The following is a 23,251-nucleotide window of genomic DNA, read 5'->3' on the forward strand; positions in this document are numbered from 1 at the left end:
TGGAAACCCCTCTAGTGGAAAACACAGAAAACCAGGTATTTGTTAAAACATATCCACCTAGGGATGGAAATTAGGCTCATATTCCATAGCAGTTTGACCCATTCCAGGTTTTAATACATGCTTGTTTAGCCTCAGTGTATAGGGAACAAGCTCAGGAGTGTGGTATTAATCTGATAGTAAGACCAGGAATAGATCACACTGCTATGCAATGGAAGTCTTATTGCCATCTCTGTATTGTAACTGCAATTTCATATGGCTATATAATTCTAGTATAGTACTAGACTGTACTACAATTATATTTGAATTGCAGTTAGACTGTACTGGATTGGCCCCAGTGTATTAACCTCCTATGTTAGCGCAATGCTTTGTTAATATTAAGAGCTTTGAAAATACACGTCAGGAGTTTCGATTTGTCTGAGTTAACAAATCAGCACAGCTTTTAGTCTAAACCAGTCTCCAACCCTGGTCCTGGAGAGCTACTGGGGCTGCTGGTTTTCGCTTCAACCAGTCTCTCAGTTACTTAATTGAAACAATTATTGGTTAGTCAAGATTAACAGGTGTTTCAGATCTTTAGTCACTGGTGATGTAAAGACACTGATAAAACGTGCTGGATAAGGGCTCTTGAAGCATCACTGGACTAAATACCTTATTTACGGTCCTCTAGGTCTTAGGTATTTAGTCCAGTGATTCTAGAGTATAGGAGGGCAGAAAACTGATACGTTGTGTTCGTTGCAATTGAGAAAACCGTTAACGCTAACTGAAAGCTACCTGGAGTCGCTCAATTCGTGCAATTGAAACGGTCTGCAGTCTTTATCATCACTGCTGTCAGTTCGTTGCAATTCCTTCCATATTACAGAACTAAGGACCAAATAGTTAAGTTCAGGCTGACTCAATCGCTCTGATTGAGTCATTAGACTACAATTCCCAGATATCACCGGGACCGGATGAAGTCGTTAATTACCATCTTTTGGGGTTTTTTTTTTTAAAAAACGCAATATTTTCAATTATCGCCGGTAAAAATAAATGTTTAATTATAAACGTGTTCTGAAAAGCGACCAAGAATTTAAAAAACCGCGTACGAATCTAAACAGACGTATTCGCGCTGTCGTAGTAAGTGACGCAGCGACGTCGCTCCTCGCTCTCTTTCCTCCATTAGGTGAGTCGGGTTGGCAGCGCTTGGCTGGTCGCTCCCCAGAAAATAGCCGAATAGAGCGAATAAAAACTCATTTTAAGTTTCGGGAAAGTGGCATTTCGCCTTATTAAAGTGTCCTGTTTGTGTTTCGTTGCAGGTTGTAGCCATGGGCCGACGACCTGCTCGTTGGTGAGTGAAAATGTCCAGCGTTAGGCGGGTTTGAAGGGAAAAGCCGCCTTGAAAATGGCTGAACAAACCGCCATTTGCATGCATGCGGTGCGGCCTTTTTGAAACAGGAGTGCAGTTTTAGGGCAGCGGTTCCTTTTATTAAGGATTATTCTGTTTGAAGCACTTCACTTTTAACTAAAAAAGGTGTTGGGTTTGAGAAATAAATCTTCGTGAAAAGACGGGAGACTTTCTCTGGCAACTCGTGTCCTTTTCGTATATACCGCAATACCTGTATTCAAATTTATCAATATCTTTTACAAAGTCAGAAATTTCAACGTATATGTTTAGGTTGACGTTTAAATGTTGTGTGTACACACGTTAGAATGGAAAAATCGAAAGGTTAACAAAGTATTTATATATATATATATATATATATATATATATATATATATATATATATATATATATATATATATATGTGGGGTAGTATTAATAAACTCCTTCAAAAATTAATTTCCCTGTGTATTGACATACATTTTGTACATGTGAGAGAATTAATGCAATCTTATAATAACTTGGATAACCGGGTCCGATTGCACGCTGTAGCGTTGAATACGAAAGTTAGTTCCCGAATTTAAGCCATAGACTTGTAAAATAAATGGGTTTAGTAGCTGTACGTAAGAGGAAATCTGTACTAAATAAAATTAATTTGAAACACGTTTGTTTTATCCGCTGTTATTTAAAGGTGTAAAGTCTACTGCTTCCGGCTGTTCACGCACACAGTGTACACGTTGTTAAATTTATTCTTACTTCTCGTGTGTTAATGTAGTTGGCTTGAACCACATTAATTTATTTCAAAAACGGGACACAAGCTGTGTTTTGTGATCTGATACATTCCGTTTAGACTTTTGCGGTTAACAAAAGAATAATAGGTTATCATAATAGTTAAGACAATTAAAATAAGTTTTGTATGCCACTTAAAAGTGCTCCAAAATTTACAAAGTAGCCTGTCCTCAAATGAGGCTAACGACGGCTGATGTTCCATCTACCATTCGGTATAGAATTGTGTTCTTGTGGGGAAGTCTCTGAAATAATATTGACCCGTTTTTATCCTTGGTCGAGCTGGTGTTTACCCGTGTCAAAGCTCTGGGAGACAATGGGAGATCTCGCATTATCAAACGACACAAAACCTGATTTTAGGTTGGTTTATGCCGTTTCCCAAGTATGACTTGGTTTAAAACATGAGGTAATGTTGTTGAAGCTGACACCCTGGGATCCTTCAAGAAGCTGCTTGATGAGATTCTGGGATCAATAAGCTACTAACAACCAAACGAGCAAGATGGGTCGAATGGAGCCTCCTCTCGTTTGTAAACTTTATTATGTTCTTATGACTTTTTTTGTTTTCAGTTACAGATACTGTAAAAACAAGCCCTACCCGAAGTCTCGGTTCTGTAGGGGTGTACCTGGTAAGTTAGTTTTCTACCTTTGCAAACTTAATATAATTAGACAAATCTCTTTTTTTGCTAATTTCATATACAGCAGGCTTCACAGACCCTGATTTTTTTTAGTACGGATTTGGGATTACTTTTCTTAAAATAACATTAAAATTGTATCACTGTTTAAGAAGTTTGTCCCTGGACAAGCTTGATTCTAAAGCTGAGGTAACATGAAGGTGCTTTGTGGTTTGGAACTTGGTTTCAGGAGACTCGGTTTCAGGTCACTGCGCAGCACACCAGGGGAGACTTGAGGGGGGTTGATACAGCAACCTCAAAACGAGGTCTCCTGGAACCAGGTTTCAAGCCGCTGTTCCTGAAAAAGTGTCTTGGGGTTCCCTCAGCTGAAAGGGTCCGTGGCTATAGTCCAACCGATTACATAACTGCTTCAAGGTGACCTCCTTTCTGCCTCAAATGTTACATTCAACTTTGCAGCCAATTAAGCCGACCAGTCTCTGTGTCAGTCGAGTGCTGGTGTGCAATGGCTGCAGACAGTAACCTCTCTGGTTGTGTATGTTCCCAGCTGTACCGTGCTGGGCGCTCTAAGGGACCATTGAGACATTTGTTCAAAGCACCGAATAGATTCTATTTAATTTTCATCAAATTAATGACTGGCCATTTTTGCTGGAGACCTGAGAATCAAAGTGTGTGTCTTCAATTAGATTCTTGAAAGGAGTTGATGTAGTTAACCCTGATCAATTAAGCATAGCACAGAAACAAGGACCAGAGGAGACAGTTGGAGATGAAATAGGACAGAGGGTTACTACTTCACAAAGTGGGGAGGGTATGAAATTGGTTACCTAGTCATGTTCATCTTGACAAAGTTTTTAGTTCAGTCAGCGACTTGGAAGTAGGTGAGCACTGATTGGCTGAACGACCTCTCGTTGGTAAATTCTGTAATTAACCTTTTTTGATGATGGGAACATTTTAATAAAAAAAAGGACTCCTAGACTGCTGCGCCCTCACACTGCAGCTAAACTCTTTGCTTTTATTGATCAGTCACTAAATAGATGAAAATGTAAATTGAAATACTCATTTCCACGAAACATTCCATATATAATGCAGGGCAGTAAGTTGCAATAAAAAAAATGCTTTTCCAGTAACCCTGTGATTGCATGAAATGGCAGAAAAAAGAGTTTTGGACACATTCATTGAAATATTTCCATTGCTTTTTCTGTCACCGTGCATGAAAGGGTTAAATCCGATGCAGTTATTTTCAAGGTTGATTAACAGTAGGATAAAGATTTTTTCTTATTTTGAAGCTGCTTATCCTACAACGTGCTGAACGCTTTAAAATACAAAATGACATGATCTGTGAAATCCCCACAGACTCTTACGTCAAACAAGTGAAATGAACAGCAGATGAACTGACCCTGGGTTCCCCCTACCTGTGTTTCAGACCCCAAGATCCGGATCTTCGACCTGGGCAGGAAGAAGGCCAAGGTGGATGAGTTCCCCTTGTGCGGCCACATGGTCTCTGATGAGTGCGAGCAGCTCTCCTCTGAAGGTGAGACACTCTGTTTTAGTTTTTTTTTTTTTCTACTTTGATAAATCAAGTGGTCCAGTGGTTAAAGAAAAGGGCTTGTAACCAGGAGGTCCCCGGTTCAAATCCCACCTCAGCCACTGACTCATTGTGTGACCCTGAGCAAGTCACTTCACCTCCTTGTGCTCCGTCTTTCGGGTGAGACGTAGTTGTAAGTGACTCTGCAGCTGATGCATAGTTCACACACTCTAGTCTCTGTAAGTCGCCTTGGGTTAAGTTGTCTGCTAAATAAATAATATATTGGGGGTCCAAGGGCCAGGTTCGTTATGAAGCCTGTTATAGCGAGGGTGTACTATATTGTTACACCTTCGTACAAGCTCTCAAAGACTTGTCGTGTTCAATTTTACTTTTGTATATTTCTAATGTAACTCTTTTACATGCAGTATTTAGTTAGTGGTTTGAAACTGCCAATTTTGTATCTTGTACAAATGCAAAATCCACACTGTTCAGTTTAAACGTTTAGTCAAAATACTGAAATTTCCCATTTGCAGTTTTAAACATTGAAATCTATAGCCTTCAATCTAACCCTGTGTTCCTGCTAGTAGAATTCTAGAACTGATTTTTTTTTTTTTTTTTTTTTTTTTTTTTAAGCATCATGAAATGGTTCAGGGTTGCATCTTCTATGATGTTTTGCAGCCAATTAAGCCGACCAGTCTCTGTGTCAGTCGAGTGCTGGTGTGCAATGGCTGCAGACAGTAACCTCTCTGGTTGTGTATGTTCCCAGCTGTACTGTGCTGGGCGCTCTAAGGGACCATTGAGACATTTTCTTCACATTAAATAGCTGTCTTTAATAGATCACATTTTAAGGGTATGGTTGGCACAAAGATATGGACTTGGAGGTTTGAAAATAACACTTCCTGGTTTTACTATTAAGACGCACCTGAGCTTGCTATCTATACCTGCTAGCTAATCAAGATTCGTAGAGCCTGGAGTGGGTGAAACCGCTATGCAATAGGAGTCTTGCTGCCATCCCTGGACTTGCGTGTTGACGTACCCCTATTCTAGAGTTTCAGTACGAGGTGTGTGTTGCAGAGTTAGTAACTGCCGCTAATATCTCTTATTTCTTAGCCCTGGAAGCGGCTCGTATCTGTGCCAATAAGTACATGGTGAAGACCTGCGGCAAAGATGGATTCCACATCAGAGTCAGGCTGCATCCTTTCCACGTCATTCGCATCAACAAAATGTTGTCCTGTGCCGGAGCCGATAGGTGAGGCTGGAGCTTTTTCACAGTTATCGCAGATTTCACGATTTCCTACTGCCATGTAGTGTGTGCAGTTCCCAATGAAAATTCCAATTTCTGAAGTGTAAATTTCCTTAACCCTTTGCGGTCCATTGTCGGACTGGGTCCGACATTGCAATTATTCCTCACAGGTCCTTTGTCGGACTGGGTCCGACATCATTATAGCAACGCAATAAACGGGTGTTTAGTCGTTTTTTCTCCGGAAAAAGCCGAGAAAACCATTCAATTGCCGAGTGGTAGCGACAGGAGCCGAGACAAGTCGGGGGGGGGAAAAAAAAAAAAAAAAAAAAAGGCGTATTTCATGAATAGTCATACATGGTATCAGGTATCAGATAACGGGGCGTTCATAGTAAACAAGCTGGCTAAGTGCGTCAGCGCACTGAGACTATCATGGACATTTGCAGAGCTTTTTTCAGATGTTATAGTAATAAAATAATGACTTGGATCGCATTATTGAGGAGTTTGGTGATAAAACGAGTGATCCGGAGATGATCGATCGGTATGTACGACTATTATTATTATTATTATTATTATTATTTATTTCTTACACAGCTGAACGCTATAGCAAACAAAAGGCTGGGGCGGGGCTGGAGATGCCTAGTGTGTGCTTTGTTGATATGCAGGGCCATTTAAACGCGTTTGACTGTGAAAAAAAATACTTTTAAACAGCGCGTATAAAATTAACTGCGCGTGTGAAAATTAATTAGACCTGGCGTGCCTGACGCGCAGTTAATAAATGGACCGCAAAGGGTTAAAAAGAAAAAAAAAGTTTGCACTTCAAATGAAGCAAACGTTTAGATCAGAAATGTTTCCGCTTAAGATCGCTGTGGTCAGTACAAGGGGACGTATCGCGTGTCCTTATTTACTTTGTTTGCTAATTCGCTGATGGTTAAAGTAGAATGTCTTTAAAAAGATGAACAAAGCAATAATTCTGCAATTTCACTTTTTTTAAGTATTTAGGAACATTTCTATAATTTTATAGATAATTTTGAATGGCAGCTTCTTTTGTTTTAATGTTTAATCGTGATTTTATTTTTAGATCATGAAGTGCCATGACATTTTAAATAAATGCTGCCCTCCTGATGGGACATTCTGCAGCCAATTAAGCCGACCAGTCTCTGTGTCCAGTCGAGTGCTGGTGTGCAATGGCTGCAGACAGTAACCTCTCTGGTTGTGTATGTTCCCAGCTGTACTGTGCTGGGCGCTCTAAGGGACCATTGAGACATTTGTTCACAATATAATTTAATAACTTTTTGTTAGGATCTTCCAAAAAAAGTGGACTTCCCTTTGTTTGATCGACTTTTAAAACTGCTTCATACTAGCCTTTATATACAGAAGCTTGCATTTGGCTGAATCTGAAACTATACAATTATTAACTGTTCGGCTACTGTGCAATTCTCTGAGAACCTTCTGTAGGTGTTGTGTATAAAGTTATAATTATTGATAACGCTGTAACGTACACTATCTTCACACCTTGGTCTCAAACTTATTTTGAGAGGGGGAATACCCCCTAGTGTTAACTTTTTGAAACTTTTTAAAGGCATTCTGCTCTCCTGCAGATAAATTCCTTGCAGTACACCCCCCCTGCTTCTGTTTTGGGGGTGAAGGAATGAATTCAGACAAGCATGGGAGGGGGTGGCAGAAATGACAAAGTCCCCTGAACCGCATTGTACAAGCAGCCCATCCGGACCATCATCTGATGGTGATCCGTATCGTATTAGGGTTTCGTTCCACCCCGACTCGGTTTACTGTGTCTACATCGTCGTGCACGTCTTGAACAGTCCTGCTGCCCCTGAGAGGAGTGCACTGATTGCTGAGAGTCTCCCCTTGCAGGCTCCAGACGGGAATGCGAGGTGCGTTCGGGAAGCCCCTGGGCACCGTGGCCAGAGTCCGCATCGGTCAGGTGATCATGTCCGTCCGCACCAAGGCTCAGAACAAGGAGCACATCATCGAGGCTCTCCGGCGTGCCAAGTTCAAGTTCCCTGGGCGCCAGAAGGTGAGTTCGCTCAGCCCAGTACAAACACACGCACGCCACTGGAAACGCTGGTAAGCCGCCTTTTTGTACGTGGTGTAGCAGTTCACTGTGCGTCGATTGAATAAGTGATGTGTCGCAGTACAGGTATGTATACAGCAGGGGTCTCGGACCCAGGTTCTGGAGAGCCCCGATCCTGCAGGTTTTATCACTGGCTAATTTTAGTCTGGAACAAATGTTAATCTTGGCTTCAGCCAATCGGCTGACCTGAAAACAAGACCCTGTAGCTCTCCAGGACCAGGGCCGGAGACCTCTGCTATAAAGTGTCACAGTACAATGAAACATGCTGTCATTTTTAAATTGATACCAGGCCAAAAGCACAATATGGCTTGTTTGTAGTTCACTGAATGGTTCTTGAGTGAGGAATAAGTGTTTTGTAGTTTTAATGTGAATACATATTGGTTTAATTGTCATAAGTTTTAATAAATTATTTTGTAGGGCATTATACAAATAGCCCATCAGAAACACCATGTGTGTCCTGCATCGCCATAAGTATTGTTACACCCCTGCTATTGTTACACCCCTGCTTTTGTAAATTCCTATTTACGCCTTCATACATTATCTAAAGACACTTTGTAAAGTTGTCTTCATATTTTACTTTATTTCAAATGTTACTTTTTTATGCACTATTCATTCAGTGGTTTAAAACTGCTAATTTTGTATCTCGTACAAAAACAATGCAAAATCCACAAACTGTGTTTTTTCAGTTAAACGTTTAGTAAAATACTGAAATATTTTCCAATGCAGTTTTAAACTTTAAGTCTTTAGTTTTATATCTAGCCCTTCATGCAAGGTGTTCCACGCACAGTGCTGCTGGTAGATGTAATAGTTCAGGATTACATTTCTATGATGTTTTGCAGCCAATTAAGCCGACCAGTCTCTGTGTCAGTCGAGTGCTGGTGTGCAATGGCTGCAGACAGTAACCTCTCTGGTTGTGTATGTTCCCAGCTATACTGTGCTGGGCGCTCTAAGGGACCATTGAGACATTTTGTAGCATTAGTAAGTGGCCTCAAGTTGCCTTTTTTTTTATTACTATAAGATGTATCGTGTAAAAGCATCACAATTCATCAATACACAATGAAGCGTTGCACCCCAAGTGCCTGCGTTTCTTATTTCAAAAGTTACTTCATGCTGTAGTGAGGTTACAAGAAAGCTCTTTAACCTGTTTTTAAAGGTGCACGAAAGAAACAAGGTTAAAAATGTACGGACAGGTTGGATGTGCTCATCCAAATGACCAGTTTCCTCCTCGTGGCACAGGTTGCTCTCAAACTTTAAGAAGAAACCGTTTTGAACAACCGCTCAATTTCCTTGTGTGCCTTCAGCGGTTTAAGCGACCTGCCTCTCTCTCCTTCTCCTCCTCTCAGATCCACATCTCCAAGAAGTACGGCTTCACCAAATTCAACGTGGATGAGTTCGACGAGATGATGAAAGAGAAGCGGCTGATCTCCGATGGCTGTGGGGTGAAATACATCCCTAACCATGGACCCCTGTCCAGATGGCGCGCTCTCCACGCTGCATAAACACAGCAGCACACGCGAGACAGTTCGGTCCCGCAAACAGACCAATAAAAATACATACAACATGCACGCTTGCTTTTTTTTTTTGTTTTTTTTTGCGGTGTCCAGAACAAGTTCCAGATCTTCAGGATCAATCAACATGGGTTGGTTTTTATCCCATTCAGTACCAAATTAATTTACCTTTTGAAAAAAAGCTGTATGTGTTTTGATACATTCTTCTAAATCGGTTTCTTAAAAGAAAATTAAATGCATAGTTTTTGCTACAAACTATTGCGTCCTTGTTTTGAGGACAGTCAAGTTGTCTGTAATCAGACTGAATGAAGCTCAACTCATAATGGAGCTTTAACATCGTGGGGAGGAAAACGCCAAGAACTAACATTTTTAGGCTACAGTTTTGTTTATATTGAGGTGTCATAAAAAGCATCTGAAGGGCTCTATTTGCAGAACTAAGTTTAGACTTCACGTTTGTGTGGCTAACAAAATGTAAGTTAGTGTAACTATATAAAGAAAATTAAAATAACAAGTAGATGCCAGATAAAAATGCTCAAAAAAAAACAAACTGTGAAGTCGCCAGACCTCAGATTGTTGCAAGGTGTGCACTTCCATTTGCTAGAAGTCTCACATGTAGTTTTGAAAAACCTTGGATGTTGTTAACTTGTATATTTTAAAACATGACCTCTGGTTCTGTACTTGGTTGCTGAAATCTGAGTTTGTAAACCATGCTGTTGTCCCCTAGCTCTTTAATAGCTTCTATCCTGTCATTAACAAACCAGCTTCCTGTAAAAACAAGATTCCAAAAACCGTTCTTGCTGTGCTTTCATAGTCAGAGTAATAAACAAGAAAGCATGCACACAAACCCAAACTGGCTTGGAAGGTCAGCAACACAAACAGTTTAATCTTTAACAGTACAGTTAGATGAATCCCTTGTTTTATTGACTGTGGTTCAGCTGGACAGTTCAGTGACGGCATGTAAAAATCGAAACTGAATTTCCAAATGCAACATCTTGTCTGCAACTTCAGTCCTGGTACCTGCTGAATGTACTGTTTTAAACCCCCTAATAAATTGTGCATTGATCAGTTTCCATCAGTCCTGTTCAGTTGGTAGATGCAGCCTGTGTGAACGGGGTCCATCTGTTAATAGAGGGGATCCTACAGGATCGGATATGACAGGTTCTGCTTTACTTTTTTGTTGAAACTAACGTGTGGGACACAGCTATCAGACGCAGGCAGTTTCTCTAGTGTGGTAAGGCGGTTTCCCAGCTGTGGTGTGCCTTGCTCATGATTAGGTCTCGTGGGTTCATTACAGCTCACTGTGAAGAGGCTGTCTGGGGCTCGGTTTCAAATCCACCTCAACCGGGAAGTGGTCGCTCACCTCCAGAGCCTGAAACAGCAGAGAAATGCATACAAATTGTTCTCTATATTGTGTATGGTTAAGAAGACTTGCTGTTCCTTGCAGCTGATTTCTCTCAAAAAGTGACCCAGAACAGGGTTACGAACGAGAGGAGGCAGGTTGGCCCCTCTAAGCTCGTCCGGTTCCCAGTAGCCGACTGATCTCAGAACTTTCCATATCCTCAAAGTATGGATGTGGGAGAAATGTGAAGTGCATGTGACCACTTCCTCCCCATCATCGCATTGCATTTTACTCTTACTTCTTCCTCTGTGAGTCTGAATCTCTTCTTGAAGTTGAACGGTCTGGCAGAGTTGGGCACGATCCCTTCCAAAAACTCCTTTCCGTGAACCACAATCCTACAAATAAAAAAAACATCAAAACTAATGAAAAAAAGGACGGGTTCTTTATGCCTTTTTAAAATGTTTTAATGCTTTAAAAAATAATAATAAATAATAATACATTTCCCTTAATCTTTTTTGGTGTTTGCCATCTTGAGTGGTTCTGTGTTCTGCGGCTCCCATACAGTTTTGCTCTGAAGCTGAATGGCGTTGAGCTTGTCACAAAAGGGCAAGCCCATTCAAGCAAAAACACTACAACTAATTTCTAAATCATGGCAGTGCATGATTTAAGTCCTGCCCTACTGTCAAAGGTAAAACGTGGATTAATTCAGGTTCTTCGACTCGGTTTTAATGCCCACCTACCTACCAGGTAGAGCATGCCAGTGTGAAAGGGGCTATGGATTAATTCAGTTGTCATGGCCTTATCTCGCACCTACCTGTCGTAAGCACAGTGCGTTTTCTCGCTCACAGTCGTGTCCTCCCCATCACCAATCAGCCAGCTGAAATCTGGATTTTTACGCAGACGGATCGCGTCCCAGTCTTTTGCTGTGACGTAACCGCAGGCAGCGTTGAAGTCACCCAGAAACATGATATTCTGAACAGACGCCAAACAAGAACGCGTTAGAAACTTGACTGTTAGGATAACGACAGAGTTTCAATGCTCGTCCGGTTCTTACGGGCTGATTAATCTCAATTATCTTGGGGGGGGGGGGGGGGTCTTAAAGGATCCCCCAAGACCTTTTTTTTTAGTTTTAGGGTAGAGAAGTTCATTTCTGCAAAAAAGGTGACACAAAAAAGTGGCAAAATTCCCAACTTATAGACCTCATCCTGTAACTTGCTTGTTGAGGGCCACTTCAGATGTATACGAAAGTGTCTGACCTGTGTTCTCCAGCGCCCCCTTACTCCCTGGAAGACCCGGTACAGCTCGTCGATCTCGCGGACAGCCGCCTTTGGACAAGTGTGCTGGGCCACTAAGACAAAATCCTTCACTGCTGCAGTGAGACGAAGAGACAAGGAGCGCCGTCAGAAATGTAGAGGAGGTTATGAGGAGGTTCTACAGCTCTGGCCAAAAGTTTTGCATCACCTAGAAATTTAGGATTGAGACATAATTAAAAAATAACATATATATATATATATATGAACATAATTTAGATATTTAACATGTAATCAAATAAACTACAAAATGATATAATAGTACAGTATTTCAAGTTAGATTTCAAAATGTCACTCAATCCACTCTCTGTCCAATCCCAGCCCATCAATAACAACTGTGGTGAGTGAGGACCGGACACACACACACACACACACACACACACTCACTCCTCTAATCCACTCTCTGTCCAATCCCAGCCCATCAGCAACCTGGCTGTCGCTGCATCACAGACTGCTACCCCTATTATTATTATTATTATTATTATTTATTTCTTAGCAGACGCCCTTATCCAGGGTGACTTACAATTGATACAAGATATCACATTATTTTAACATACAATTACCCATTTATACAGTTGGGTTTTTACTGGAGCAATCTAGGTAAAGTACCTTGCTCAAGGGTACCGCAGCAGTGTCCCTCACCTGGGATTGAACCCACGACCCTCCGGTCAAGAGTCCAGAGCCCTAACCACTACTCCACACTGCTGCCTTAAGTATGTGGAAAACTACAAAGCGGTGTGCAATTCTATATGTTAACGTAACATTATTCAGCAGGTTTCATTCGACTTTGTGAAACAAAATGAGTTCATTGTAGAGGGTGATGCAAAGCTTTTGGCCACAGCTGTACAACACGCTGACGAGACCGCACTTGTCCAATTCTAGTCCCTGCACAGCCCTGTACAGGGCTTCTGCCCCTAATCCAATGTAAACCCTGACCTGTGTGTGGGGAGTGGAAACGCACAGCAAAGGGTTCTCTGGAAAAGGCCTCCGAGTCGCCTTGCTGAGAATCCGGATACTGGAATTGGTCTCGAACCCTCAGCACGTCATCCCTGCAGAGCGAAAGAGGCTCGTTATTTACTCTTTAAATCTGTCCATACCTCTGGAATCTCAGGAATAATGTCAGTAGCCTGTGTGACAGTCAAAGAGTGTATCAAAGGAGATGAGGATGAGGCTGTATAACACACTGTGAGACCACAGTTAGAAAAACTGTGTCCAATGCTGGTCCCAGCACTTACACAAAGGACACTGTGGCCAAAAACTCATCGCTGTCAGTAACTCGATTGGTAGAATACATTACCTGAACACAAAGACATACTGCTCCTTGTAGCTGGTTTTGCCCAGTCTTTTACTCTCCACCCATGAGTAGTTGTGTGATTTATCAAACCTGTTTAAAAATCACAGTATTATTTCAACAGCATTACGAAATAGCGTCTGAGATCCGGATCAAGTTGGTATTAAATTCAAATCAGGGTCTAGCGGGCTAGCAAAATACCTCCAGTGCATTTTCTCTATCGCTAGCACTTTGTAGATCTCACACTTTTTCTTATGTGTAAGATGCACACATTATGATAATTTGGCTTGTAATAGTGGTTTTTAATCGAGTGATGATTAATTGGTTAGTCTGGTTAGACAGTACTCTCATCTCCCGCACACCTGTCTGATTCAGTCACTAGTCCTCTTGATGCAATGAAATTCTGCAAACCATTTCTTTAAGGAGGCTAAAAATTCTGACGAAAATGACAGCACAGACAGCACATGGGGACACAAACACAAACGAAGCCCGACACACACAGACACGGAAATATAGCGAAGCATTTTGACACGATGGAGAAAAAAGGGAGTTCATGTAAAACGAATTCCTGTTCCGTGTATTTTAAGCAGTTTACTTGCTAAGTTCCTTCATGAGCATCGGGACAGCTTCACCCTTGGAGTCACGCACCTCTTGGATGAGACACACGTCACAGCGCGAGATGATCTGGGTGAGAACACAGTCAGAATTATTATGTCTTTATTTAGCAGACGCCTTTATCCAAGGCGACTTACAGAGAGACTAGGGTGTGTGAACTATGCATCAGCTGCAGAGTCACTTACAACAGAAAGACGGAGCACAAGGAGGTGAAGTGACTTGCTCAGGGTCTCACAATGAGTCAGTGGCTGAGCTGGGATTTGAACCGGGGACCTCCTTGTTAAAAGCCCTTTTCTTTAACCACACAGAATGCAATCAAATCAAGCACAGGGACTGGACTTTTAACAACAGCTTTTTCTCTGGCAAAAAGATGATCAATGCAAAGCACAGGGTACATTTGCATGATTAGCTTTTTCCACGGTTATACTATCGATTTACCACAGTTTACCATGGTTTGCAATATATTTTTTTTAAAATTTTAATTATGTCTCAATCCTAAAATTCAAGGTGCTGTAAAACCTTTGGCCTTTGAAAAAGCTAATTGTGCAAATTTACGGTAGTAAACTTTATCAGGGTATATGGTAGTTCCATTAAAGGAGAAACAGCTTCCACAATAACTAGTTCATTTTGGACCGCCACTTGAAGGCAAAATTCACATCTTATAGACCCCTGTGCTTTAGTTTTAAAAGGTGCTAAGCTGTTGTTGAGAGTGATCAGTCCCTGTCTGTCATTAGAGGCAAGACAAGCCACAAGCCGGTAAGGTGTTAGCATTATTTAATGGAACGCAATGCTAAGCACTTTGTTAAAACCGTTTCTAAGTTTTCCCTGTCCATTTTCAAAGACATACCTTCACTAACGTGGTCATAACTTGCTTGTTCCCAGCCTTGGTCTCTCCAAAACTTTGAATGTTGAAAGCGCAGATTTTAAAAGAGAGCCCAACGTTGCAGAGACACACGAACGAAAGCAACGCTGCAGGTTTCATTGTGCGATTTTGCTACAACCTGCAAATACAAATGTGGTTATTACTGAACCCCTTCGGGATGAATCACTTCGCTAGAGACCTTTTTTGTATGATCGGTGTACAAAACTAATAGAGTCTAAAGTATGACCCATTCCATCCCCTCACCGCTCTCTGTGTGAAGAAGAGTCTCCTTCAACAACATGACTAGGTAACCCATTCCATCCCCTCACCACTCTCTGTGTGAAGAAGAGTCTCCTTCAACAACATGACTAGGTAACCCATTCCATCCCCTCACCACTCTGTGTGAAGAAGAGTCTCCTTCAACAACATGACTAGGTAACCCATTCCATCCCCTCACCACTCTCTGTGTGAAGAAGAGTCTCCTTCAACAACATGACTAGGTAACCCATTCCATCCCCTCACCGCTCTCTGTGTGAAGAAGAGTCTCCTTCAACAACATGACTAGGTAACCCATTCCATCCCCTCACCACTCTGTGTGAAGAGTCTCCTTCAACAACATGACTAGGTAACCCATTCCATCCCCTCACCGCTCTCTGTGTGAAGAGTCTCCTTCAACAACATGACTAGGTAACCCATTCCATCCCCTCACCACTCTCTGTGTGAAGAAGTGTCTCCTTCAACAACATGACTAGGTAACCCATTCCATCCCCTCACCACTCTCTGTGTGAAGAGTCTCCTTCAACAACATGACTAGGTAACCCATTCCATCCCCTCACCACTCTCTGTGTGAAGAAGTGTCTCCTTCAACAACATGACTAGGTAACCCATTCCATCCCCTCACCACTCTCTGTGTGAAGAAGTGTCTCCTTCAACAACATGACTAGATAACCCATTCCATCCCCTCACCACTCTCTGTGTGAAGAAGAGTCTCCTTCAACAACATGACTAGGTAACCCATTCCATCCCCCCCACCACTCTCTGTGTGAAGAAGAGTCTCCTTCAACAACATGACTAGGTAACCCATTCCATCCCCTCACCACTCTCTGTGTGAAAAAGAGTCTCCTTCAACAACATGACTAGGTAACCCATTCCATCCCCCCCACCACTCTCTGTGTGAAGAAGAGTCTCCTTCAACAACATGACTAGGTAACCCATTCCATCCCCCCCACCACTCTCTGTGTGAAGAAGAGTCTCCTTCAACAACATGACTAGGTAACCCATTCCATCCCCCCCACCACTCTCTGTGTGAAAAAGAGTCTCCTTCAACAACATGACTAGGTAACCCATTCCATCCCCTCACCACTCTCTGTGTGAAAAAGAGTCTCCTTCAACAACATGACTAGGTAACCCATTCCATCCCCCCCACCACTCTCTGTGTGAAGAAGAGTCTCCTTCAACAACATGACTAGATAACCCATTCCATCCCCTCACCACTCTCTGTGTGAAGAAGAGTCTCCTTCAACAACATGACTAGGTAACCCATTCCATCCCCTCACCGCTCTCTGTGTGAAGAAGTGTCTCCTTCAACAACATGACTAGGTAACCCATTCCATCCCCTCACCGCTCTCTGTGTGAAGAAGTGTCTCCTTCAACAACATGACTAGGTAACCCATTCCATCCCCTCACCGCTCTCTGTGTGAAGAGTCTCCTTCAACAACATGACTAGGTAACCCATTCCATCCCCTCACCACTCTCTGTGTGAAGAAGAGTCTCCTTCAACAACATGACTAGGTAACCCATTCCATCCCCTCACCGCTCTCTGTGTGAAGAAGTGTCTCCTTCAACAACATGACTAGGTAACCCATTCCATCCCCTCACCACTCTGTGTGAAGAGTCTCCTTCAACAACATGACTAGGTAACCCATTCCATCCCCTCACCGCTCTCTGTGTGAAGAGTCTCCTTCAACAACATGACTAGGTAACCCATTCCATCCCCTCACCACTCTCTGTGTGAAGAAGTGTCTCCTTCAACAACATGACTAGGTAACCCATTCCATCCCCTCACCACTCTCTGTGTGAAGAGTCTCCTTCAACAACATGACTAGGTAACCCATTCCATCCCCTCACCACTCTCTGTGTGAAGAAGTGTCTCCTTCAACAACATGACTAGGTAACCCATTCCATCCCCTCACCACTCTCTGTGTGAAGAAGTGTCTCCTTCAACAACATGACTAGGTAACCCATTCCATCCCCTCACCACTCTCTGTGTGAAGAAGTGTCTCCTTCAACAACATGACTAGATAACCCATTCCATCCCCTCACCACTCTCTGTGTGAAGAAGAGTCTCCTTCAACAACATGACTAGGTAACCCATTCCATCCCCCCCACCACTCTCTGTGTGAAGAAGAGTCTCCTTCAACAACATGACTAGGTAACCCATTCCATCCCCTCACCACTCTCTGTGTGAAAAAGAGTCTCCTTCAACAACATGACTAGGTAACCCATTCCATCCCCCCCACCACTCTCTGTGTGAAGAAGAGTCTCCTTCAACAACATGACTAGGTAACCCATTCCATCCCCCCCACCACTCTCTGTGTGAAGAAGAGTCTCCTTCAACAACATGACTAGGTAACCCATTCCATCCCCCCCACCACTCTCTGTGTGAAAAAGAGTCTCCTTCAACAACATGACTAGGTAACCCATTCCATCCCCTCACCACTCTCTGTGTGAAAAAGAGTCTCCTTCAACAACATGACTAGGTAACCCATTCCATCCCCCCCACCACTCTCTGTGTGAAGAAGAGTCTCCTTCAACAACATGACTAGATAACCCATTCCATCCCCTCACCACTCTCTGTGTGAAGAAGAGTCTCCTTCAACAACATGACTAGGTAACCCATTCCATCCCCTCACCGCTCTCTGTGTGAAGAAGTGTCTCCTTCAACAACATGACTAGGTAACCCATTCCATCCCCTCACCGCTCTCTGTGTGAAGAAGTGTCTCCTTCAACAACATGACTAGGTAACCCATTCCATCCCCTCACCGCTCTCTGTGTGAAGAGTCTCCTTCAACAACATGACTAGGTAACCCATTCCATCCCCTCACCACTCTCTGTGTGAAGAAGAGTCTCCTTCAACAACATGACTAGGTAACCCATTCCATCCCCTCACCACTCTCTGTGTGAAGAAGTGTCTCCTTCAACAACATGACTAGGTAACCCATTCCATCCCCTCACCACTCTCTGTGTGAAGAAGTGTCTCCTTCAACAACATGACTAGGTAACCCATTCCATCCCCTCACCACTCTCTGTGTGAAGAAGTGTCTCCTTCAACAACATGACTGGGTAACCCATTCCATCCCCTCACCGCTCTCTGTGTGAAGAAGTGTCTCCTTCAACAACATGACTAGGTAACCCATTCCATCCCCTCACCACTCTCTGTGTGAAGAAGTGTCTCCTTCAACAACATGACTAGGTAACCCATTCCATCCCCTCACCACTCTGTGTGTGAAGAAGAGTCTCCTTCAACAACATGACTGGGTAACCCATTCCATCCCCTCACCGCTCTCTGTGTGAAGAAGAGTCTCCTTCAACAACATGACTAGGTAACCCATTCCATCCCCTCACCGCTCTCTGTGTGAAGAAGAGTCTCCTTCAACAACATGACTAGGTAACCCATTCCATCCCCTCACCACTCTCTGTGTGAAGAAGAGTCTCCTTCAGCAACATGACTAGGTAACCCATTCCATCCCCTCCCCACTCTCTGTGTGAAGAAGAGTCTCCTTCAACAACATGACTAGGTAACCCATTCCATCCCCTCACCACTCTCTGTGTGAAGAAGAGTCTCCTTCAACAACATGACTAGGTAACCCATTCCATCCCCTCACCGCTCTCTGTGTGAAGAAGAGTCTCCTTCAGCAACATGACTAGGTAACCCATTCCATCCCCTCCCCACTCTCTGTGTGAAGAAGAGTCTCCTTCAACAACATGACTAGGTAACCCATTCCATCCCCTCACCGCTCTCTGTGTGAAGAGTCTCCTTCAACAACATGACTAGGTAACCCATTCCATCCCCTCACCACTCTCTGTGTGAAGAAGTGTCTCCTTCAGCAACATGACTAGGTAACCCATTCCATCCCCTCACCACTCTCTGTGTGAAGAAGAGTCTCCTTCAACAACATGACTAGGTAACCCATTCCATCCCCTCACCGCTCTCTGTGTGAAGAAGAGTCTCCTTCAACAACATGACTAGGTAACCCATTCCATCCCCTCACCACTCTCTGTGTGAAGAAGAGTCTCCTTCAGCAACATGACTAGGTAACCCATTCCATCCCCTCCCCACTTTCTGTGTGAAGAAGAGTCTCCTTCAACAACATGACTAGGTAACCCATTCCATCCCCTCACCACTCTCTGTGTGAAGAAGAGTCTCCTTCAACAACATGACTAGGTAACCCATTCCATCCCCTCACCACTCTCTGTGTGAAGAAGAGTCTCCTTCAGCAACATGACTAGGTAACCCATTCCATCCCCTCCCCACTCTCTGTGTGAAGAAGAGTCTCCTTCAACAACATGACTAGGTAACCCATTCCATCCCCTCACCGCTCTCTGTGTGAAGAGTCTCCTTCAACAACATGACTAGGTAACCCATTCCATCCCCTCACCACTCTCTGTGTGAAGAAGTGTCTCCTTCAGCAACATGACTAGGTAACCCATTCCATCCCCTCACCCCTCTCTGTGTGAAGAAGTGTCTCCTTCAACAACATGACTAGGTAACCCATTCCATCCCCTCACCACTCTCTGTGTGAAGAGTCTCCTTCAACAACATGACTAGGTAACCCATTCCATCCCCTCACCACTCTCTGTGTGAAGAGTCTCCTTCAACAACATGACTAGGTAACCCATTCCATCCCCTCACCACTCTCTGTGTTAAGAAGAGTCTCCTTCAACAACATGACTAGGTAACCCATTCCATCCCCTCCCCACTCTCTGTGTGAAGAGTCTCCTTCAACAACATGACTAGGTAACCCATTCCATCCCCTCACCACCCTCTGTGTGAAGAAGTGTCTCCTTCAACAACATGACTAGGTAACCCATTCCATCCCCTCACCACTCGCTGTGTGAAGAAGAGTCTCCTTCAACAACATGACTAGGTAACCCATTCCATCCCCTCACCACTCTCTGTGTGAAGAAGTGTCTCCTTCAACAACATGACCAGGTAACCCATTCCATCCCCTCACCACTCTCTGTGTGAAGAAGAGTCTCCTTCAACAACATGACTAGGTAACCCATTCCATCCCCTCACTGCTCTCTGTGTGAAGAGTCTCCTTCAACAACATGACTAGGTAACCCATTCCATCCCCTCACCACTCTCTGTGTGAAGAAGAGTCTCCTTCAGCAACATGACTAGGTAACCCATTCCATCCCCTCACCACTCTCTGTGTGAAGAAGTGTCTCCTTCAACAACATGACTAGGTAACCCATTCCATCCCTTCACCACTCTCTGTGTGAAGAAGTGTCTCCTTCAACAACATGACTAGGTAACCCATTCCATCCCTTCACCACTCTCTGTGTGAAGAAGTGTCTCCTTCAACAACATGACTAGGTAACCCATTCCATCCCCTCACCCACTCTGTGTGAAGAAGTGTCTCCTTCAACAACATGACTAGGTAACCCATTCCATCCCCTCACCACTCTCTGTGTGAAGAGTCTCCTTCAACAACATGACTAGGTAACCCATTCCATCCCCTCACCACTCTCTGTGTGAAGAAGTGTCTCCTTCAACAACATGACTAGGTAACCCATTCCATCCCCTCACCCCTCTCTGTGTGAAGAAGTGTCTCCTTCAACAACATGACTAGGTAACCCATTCCATCCCCTCACCACTCTCTGTGTGAAGAGTCTCCTTCAACAACATGACTAGGTAACCCATTCCATCCCCTCACCACTCTCTGTGTGAAGAGTCTCCTTCAACAACATGACTAGGTAACCCATTCCATCCCCTCACCACTCTCTGTGTTAAGAAGAGTCTCCTTCAACAACATGACTAGGTAACCCATTCCATCCCCTCCCCACTCTCTGTGTGAAGAGTCTCCTTCAACAACATGACTAGGTAACCCATTCCATCCCCTCACCACCCTCTGTGTGAAGAAGTGTCTCCTTCAACAACATGACTAGGTAACCCATTCCATCCCCTCACCACTCGCTGTGTGAAGAACAGTCTCCTTCAACAACATGACTAGGTAACCCATTCCATCCCCTCACCACTCTCTGTGTGAAGAAGTGTCTCCTTCAACAACATGACCAGGTAACCCATTCCATCCCCTCACCACTCTCTGTGTGAAGAAGAGTCTCCTTCAACAACATGACTAGGTAACCCATTCCATCCCCTCACTGCTCTCTGTGTGAAGAGTCTCCTTCAACAACATGACTAGGTAACCCATTCCATCCCCTCACCACTCTCTGTGTGAAGAAGAGTCTCCTTCAGCAACATGACTAGGTAACCCATTCCATCCCCTCACCACTCTCTGTGTGAAGAAGTGTCTCCTTCAACAACATGACTAGGTAACCCATTCCATCCCTTCACCACTCTCTGTGTGAAGAAGTGTCTCCTTCAACAACATGACTAGGTAACCCATTCCATCCCTTCACCACTCTCTGTGTGAAGAAGTGTCTCCTTCAACAACATGACTAGGTAACCCATTCCATCCCCTCACCCACTCTGTGTGAAGAAGTGTCTCCTTCAACAACATGACTAGGTAACCCATTCCATCCCCTCACCACTCTCTGTGTGAAGAGTCTCCTTCAACAACATGACTAGGTAACCCATTCCATCCCCTCACCACTCTCTGTGTGAAGAGTCTCCTTCAACAACATGACTAGGTAACCCATTCCATCCCCTCACCACTCTCTGTGTGAAGAAGAGTCTCCTTCAACAACATGACTAGGTAACCCATTCCATCCCCTCCCCACTCTCTGTGTGAAGAGTCTCCTTCAACAACATGACTAGGTAACCCATTCCATCCCCTCACCACCCTCTGTGTGAAGAAGTGTCTCCTTCAACAACATGACTAGGTAACCCATTCCATCCCCTCACCACCCTCTGTGTGAAGAAGTGTCTCCTTCATCAACATGACTAGGTAACCCATTCCACTCCCTCACCACTCTGTGTGAAGAAGAGTCTCCTTCCCTCTGTCCTCTCTTAATATCCAACTGTGTCCTTTGGTCCTGGTTTTGAAGTCTGGTGAGATAAACTCAAATCACACTCAAAACTAATTTGGTTGTGAATAGTTATTCTACAACTAAATCTGAAGATCTTCGAATTTTGCATTCTGTTCACCACCCTTCTTATTCCAATGATTCAAATACTGGGTTTATTTTGTGATGTCTGTGTTTGCTTTTTACCTGGGTTTAGGATCTGCTCTAGATGTCTGGCACAGATATATGTAACACAGGCTAGATCAGCCATTTAGACAGGAAGCTTTCAAGTCTCAGAAAACACACCCAACATACCTATGAAATATGAGCTCCGATGGCTGTCTAATGCTAGATACACACATGCATGTGTGTATCTGTTAATTAGCATGGAAGTAAACTTCAGCAAATGGCCTCGTTCTTAAATGTTCTTATATTGAATATTTCGGTCAGTATTAGATGATGCACACAGGTAACTGATTTTTTAAAACAGATTTTTTAAAATTTGTATTTGTAATGCTCTACAGCTGTGACCAAAAGTTTGGCATCACCTAGCATTTTAGGATTGACACATAATTTAAAAAAAGCTATATGTAACATAATTTAGATCTTTTATTTAACATCATGTAATAAAGATGATATCTCAAAAGTCTACCGGAAGCCATAATAGCAGTACAGTAGTATTTCAAGTTAGATTTCGAAATTCATTCATTCATATTTTCTCTCTCTCTCTCTCTCTCTCTAAAAAACTAAAAAGCCCCCCAAAATAGCTCTTACTTGCAATGTTGAGGGGTGCCAATTCGCTCCGCACTCAGGAGCTTAACGCAGAAATCCTACCAGATCTTAAACCAGGAGTTGTGTCGATGTTTTGTTTAGACAGGAGTACTCTTTTTAAAAAAAAATTCTGCTGGGTCAGCCCATCGTCAGCACTGCGCGGTCTCTAGAATGCATTGTACCCAGTTTCACAATAGCGGCCGAGTCCATTCAGGTCCATTGATCATCATGTATTGTGTGATGGTCAGTGGACCTGTATCGATTCTGCAGAGTAATTTCATTGTTTGCTTATGCTGTACTACTATTGTTTTTATTTAGTCATTTAGCAGATGCTTTTATCCAAAGCGACTTCGGGGTGACAACAGGATCTTGGTTTTACATTTCATTATTATTATTATTATTATTATTATTATTATTATTAGCGACATTCTTACAAAATATCACATTACAGATAAGAGCAGTTATAAAATACAGTACAAATCAGTAGAAAGATCAGATTCAAATGAGAGAAAATAAATCCAGGAAAAAATTAGCTGAGCGAATTTGACTAACAGCAGTAAACTTACAGTAAATTTTTTCCTTATAAGAGTAAATCCCAGAAGAGCACGTAGTAAGTCTGATAAATGCATAAGAACGATAAAAAAAAACAGTGAATACAGATACCTGAGGTGCGAGCATCATTTTGTAGTTTCATAAAATGATGTTAAATAAAAAATATCACAATTCTGTTCGTGT

The 23,251-nt window shown here is 43.1% G+C and overlaps 2 protein-coding genes and 4 non-coding genes across 8 annotated transcripts; 5 read left to right on the top strand and 1 right to left on the bottom strand.

Annotated features, from left to right (window-relative positions):
* The first annotated feature begins 1,164 nt into the window (after positions 1 to 1,164).
* On the top strand, positions 1,165 to 9,192 carry LOC117404330 (large ribosomal subunit protein uL16). The gene is made up of 6 exons (XM_034007176.3): positions 1,165 to 1,321; positions 2,708 to 2,766; positions 4,193 to 4,300; positions 5,405 to 5,543; positions 7,410 to 7,572; positions 8,973 to 9,192. The coding sequence occupies exons 1-6, from the start codon at positions 1,299 to 1,301 to the stop codon at positions 9,126 to 9,128; spliced, it is 648 nt and encodes a 215-aa protein (XP_033863067.1). The 5' UTR covers positions 1,165 to 1,298; the 3' UTR covers positions 9,129 to 9,192.
* LOC117404392 (small nucleolar RNA SNORA70) lies at positions 3,223 to 3,357 on the top strand. The gene has a single exon (XR_004544649.1). It is a non-coding gene; the product is annotated as a small nucleolar RNA SNORA70 (small nucleolar RNA).
* LOC117404395 (small nucleolar RNA SNORA70) lies at positions 4,967 to 5,101 on the top strand. The gene has a single exon (XR_004544652.1). It is a non-coding gene; the product is annotated as a small nucleolar RNA SNORA70 (small nucleolar RNA).
* On the top strand, positions 6,669 to 6,804 carry LOC117404394 (small nucleolar RNA SNORA70). The gene has a single exon (XR_004544651.2). It is a non-coding gene; the product is annotated as a small nucleolar RNA SNORA70 (small nucleolar RNA).
* LOC117404391 (small nucleolar RNA SNORA70) lies at positions 8,463 to 8,597 on the top strand. The gene has a single exon (XR_004544648.1). It is a non-coding gene; the product is annotated as a small nucleolar RNA SNORA70 (small nucleolar RNA).
* An 844-nt stretch (positions 9,193 to 10,036) lies between the features above and the next one.
* LOC117404329 (deoxyribonuclease gamma) lies at positions 10,037 to 22,840 on the bottom strand. 3 transcript variants are annotated; one of them, XM_059017491.1, is made up of 10 exons: positions 22,520 to 22,840; positions 21,710 to 21,788; positions 14,540 to 14,693; positions 13,673 to 13,761; positions 13,084 to 13,170; positions 12,723 to 12,835; positions 11,733 to 11,845; positions 11,291 to 11,448; positions 10,775 to 10,871; positions 10,037 to 10,506 (listed from the first exon to the last, which is right to left on the bottom strand). In XM_059017491.1, the coding sequence occupies exons 3-10, from the start codon at positions 14,672 to 14,674 to the stop codon at positions 10,426 to 10,428; spliced, it is 873 nt and encodes a 290-aa protein (XP_058873474.1). In that variant the 5' UTR covers positions 14,675 to 14,693; positions 21,710 to 21,788; positions 22,520 to 22,840; the 3' UTR covers positions 10,037 to 10,425. The 3 variants fall into 3 exon arrangements, with proteins under 3 accessions (XP_058873474.1, XP_034770868.2, XP_033863066.3); XM_034914977.2 differs by lacking the exon at positions 21,710 to 21,788; XM_034007175.3 differs by lacking the exons at positions 13,084 to 13,170; positions 21,710 to 21,788 and having other exon boundaries at positions 22,520 to 22,839.
* Positions 22,841 to 23,251: the final 411 nt, after the last annotated feature.

Source organism: Acipenser ruthenus, chromosome 56 (genome assembly GCF_902713425.1).
Source record: "Acipenser ruthenus chromosome 56, fAciRut3.2 maternal haplotype, whole genome shotgun sequence".
Classification (NCBI taxonomy): Eukaryota; Metazoa; Chordata; class Actinopteri; order Acipenseriformes; family Acipenseridae; genus Acipenser; species Acipenser ruthenus.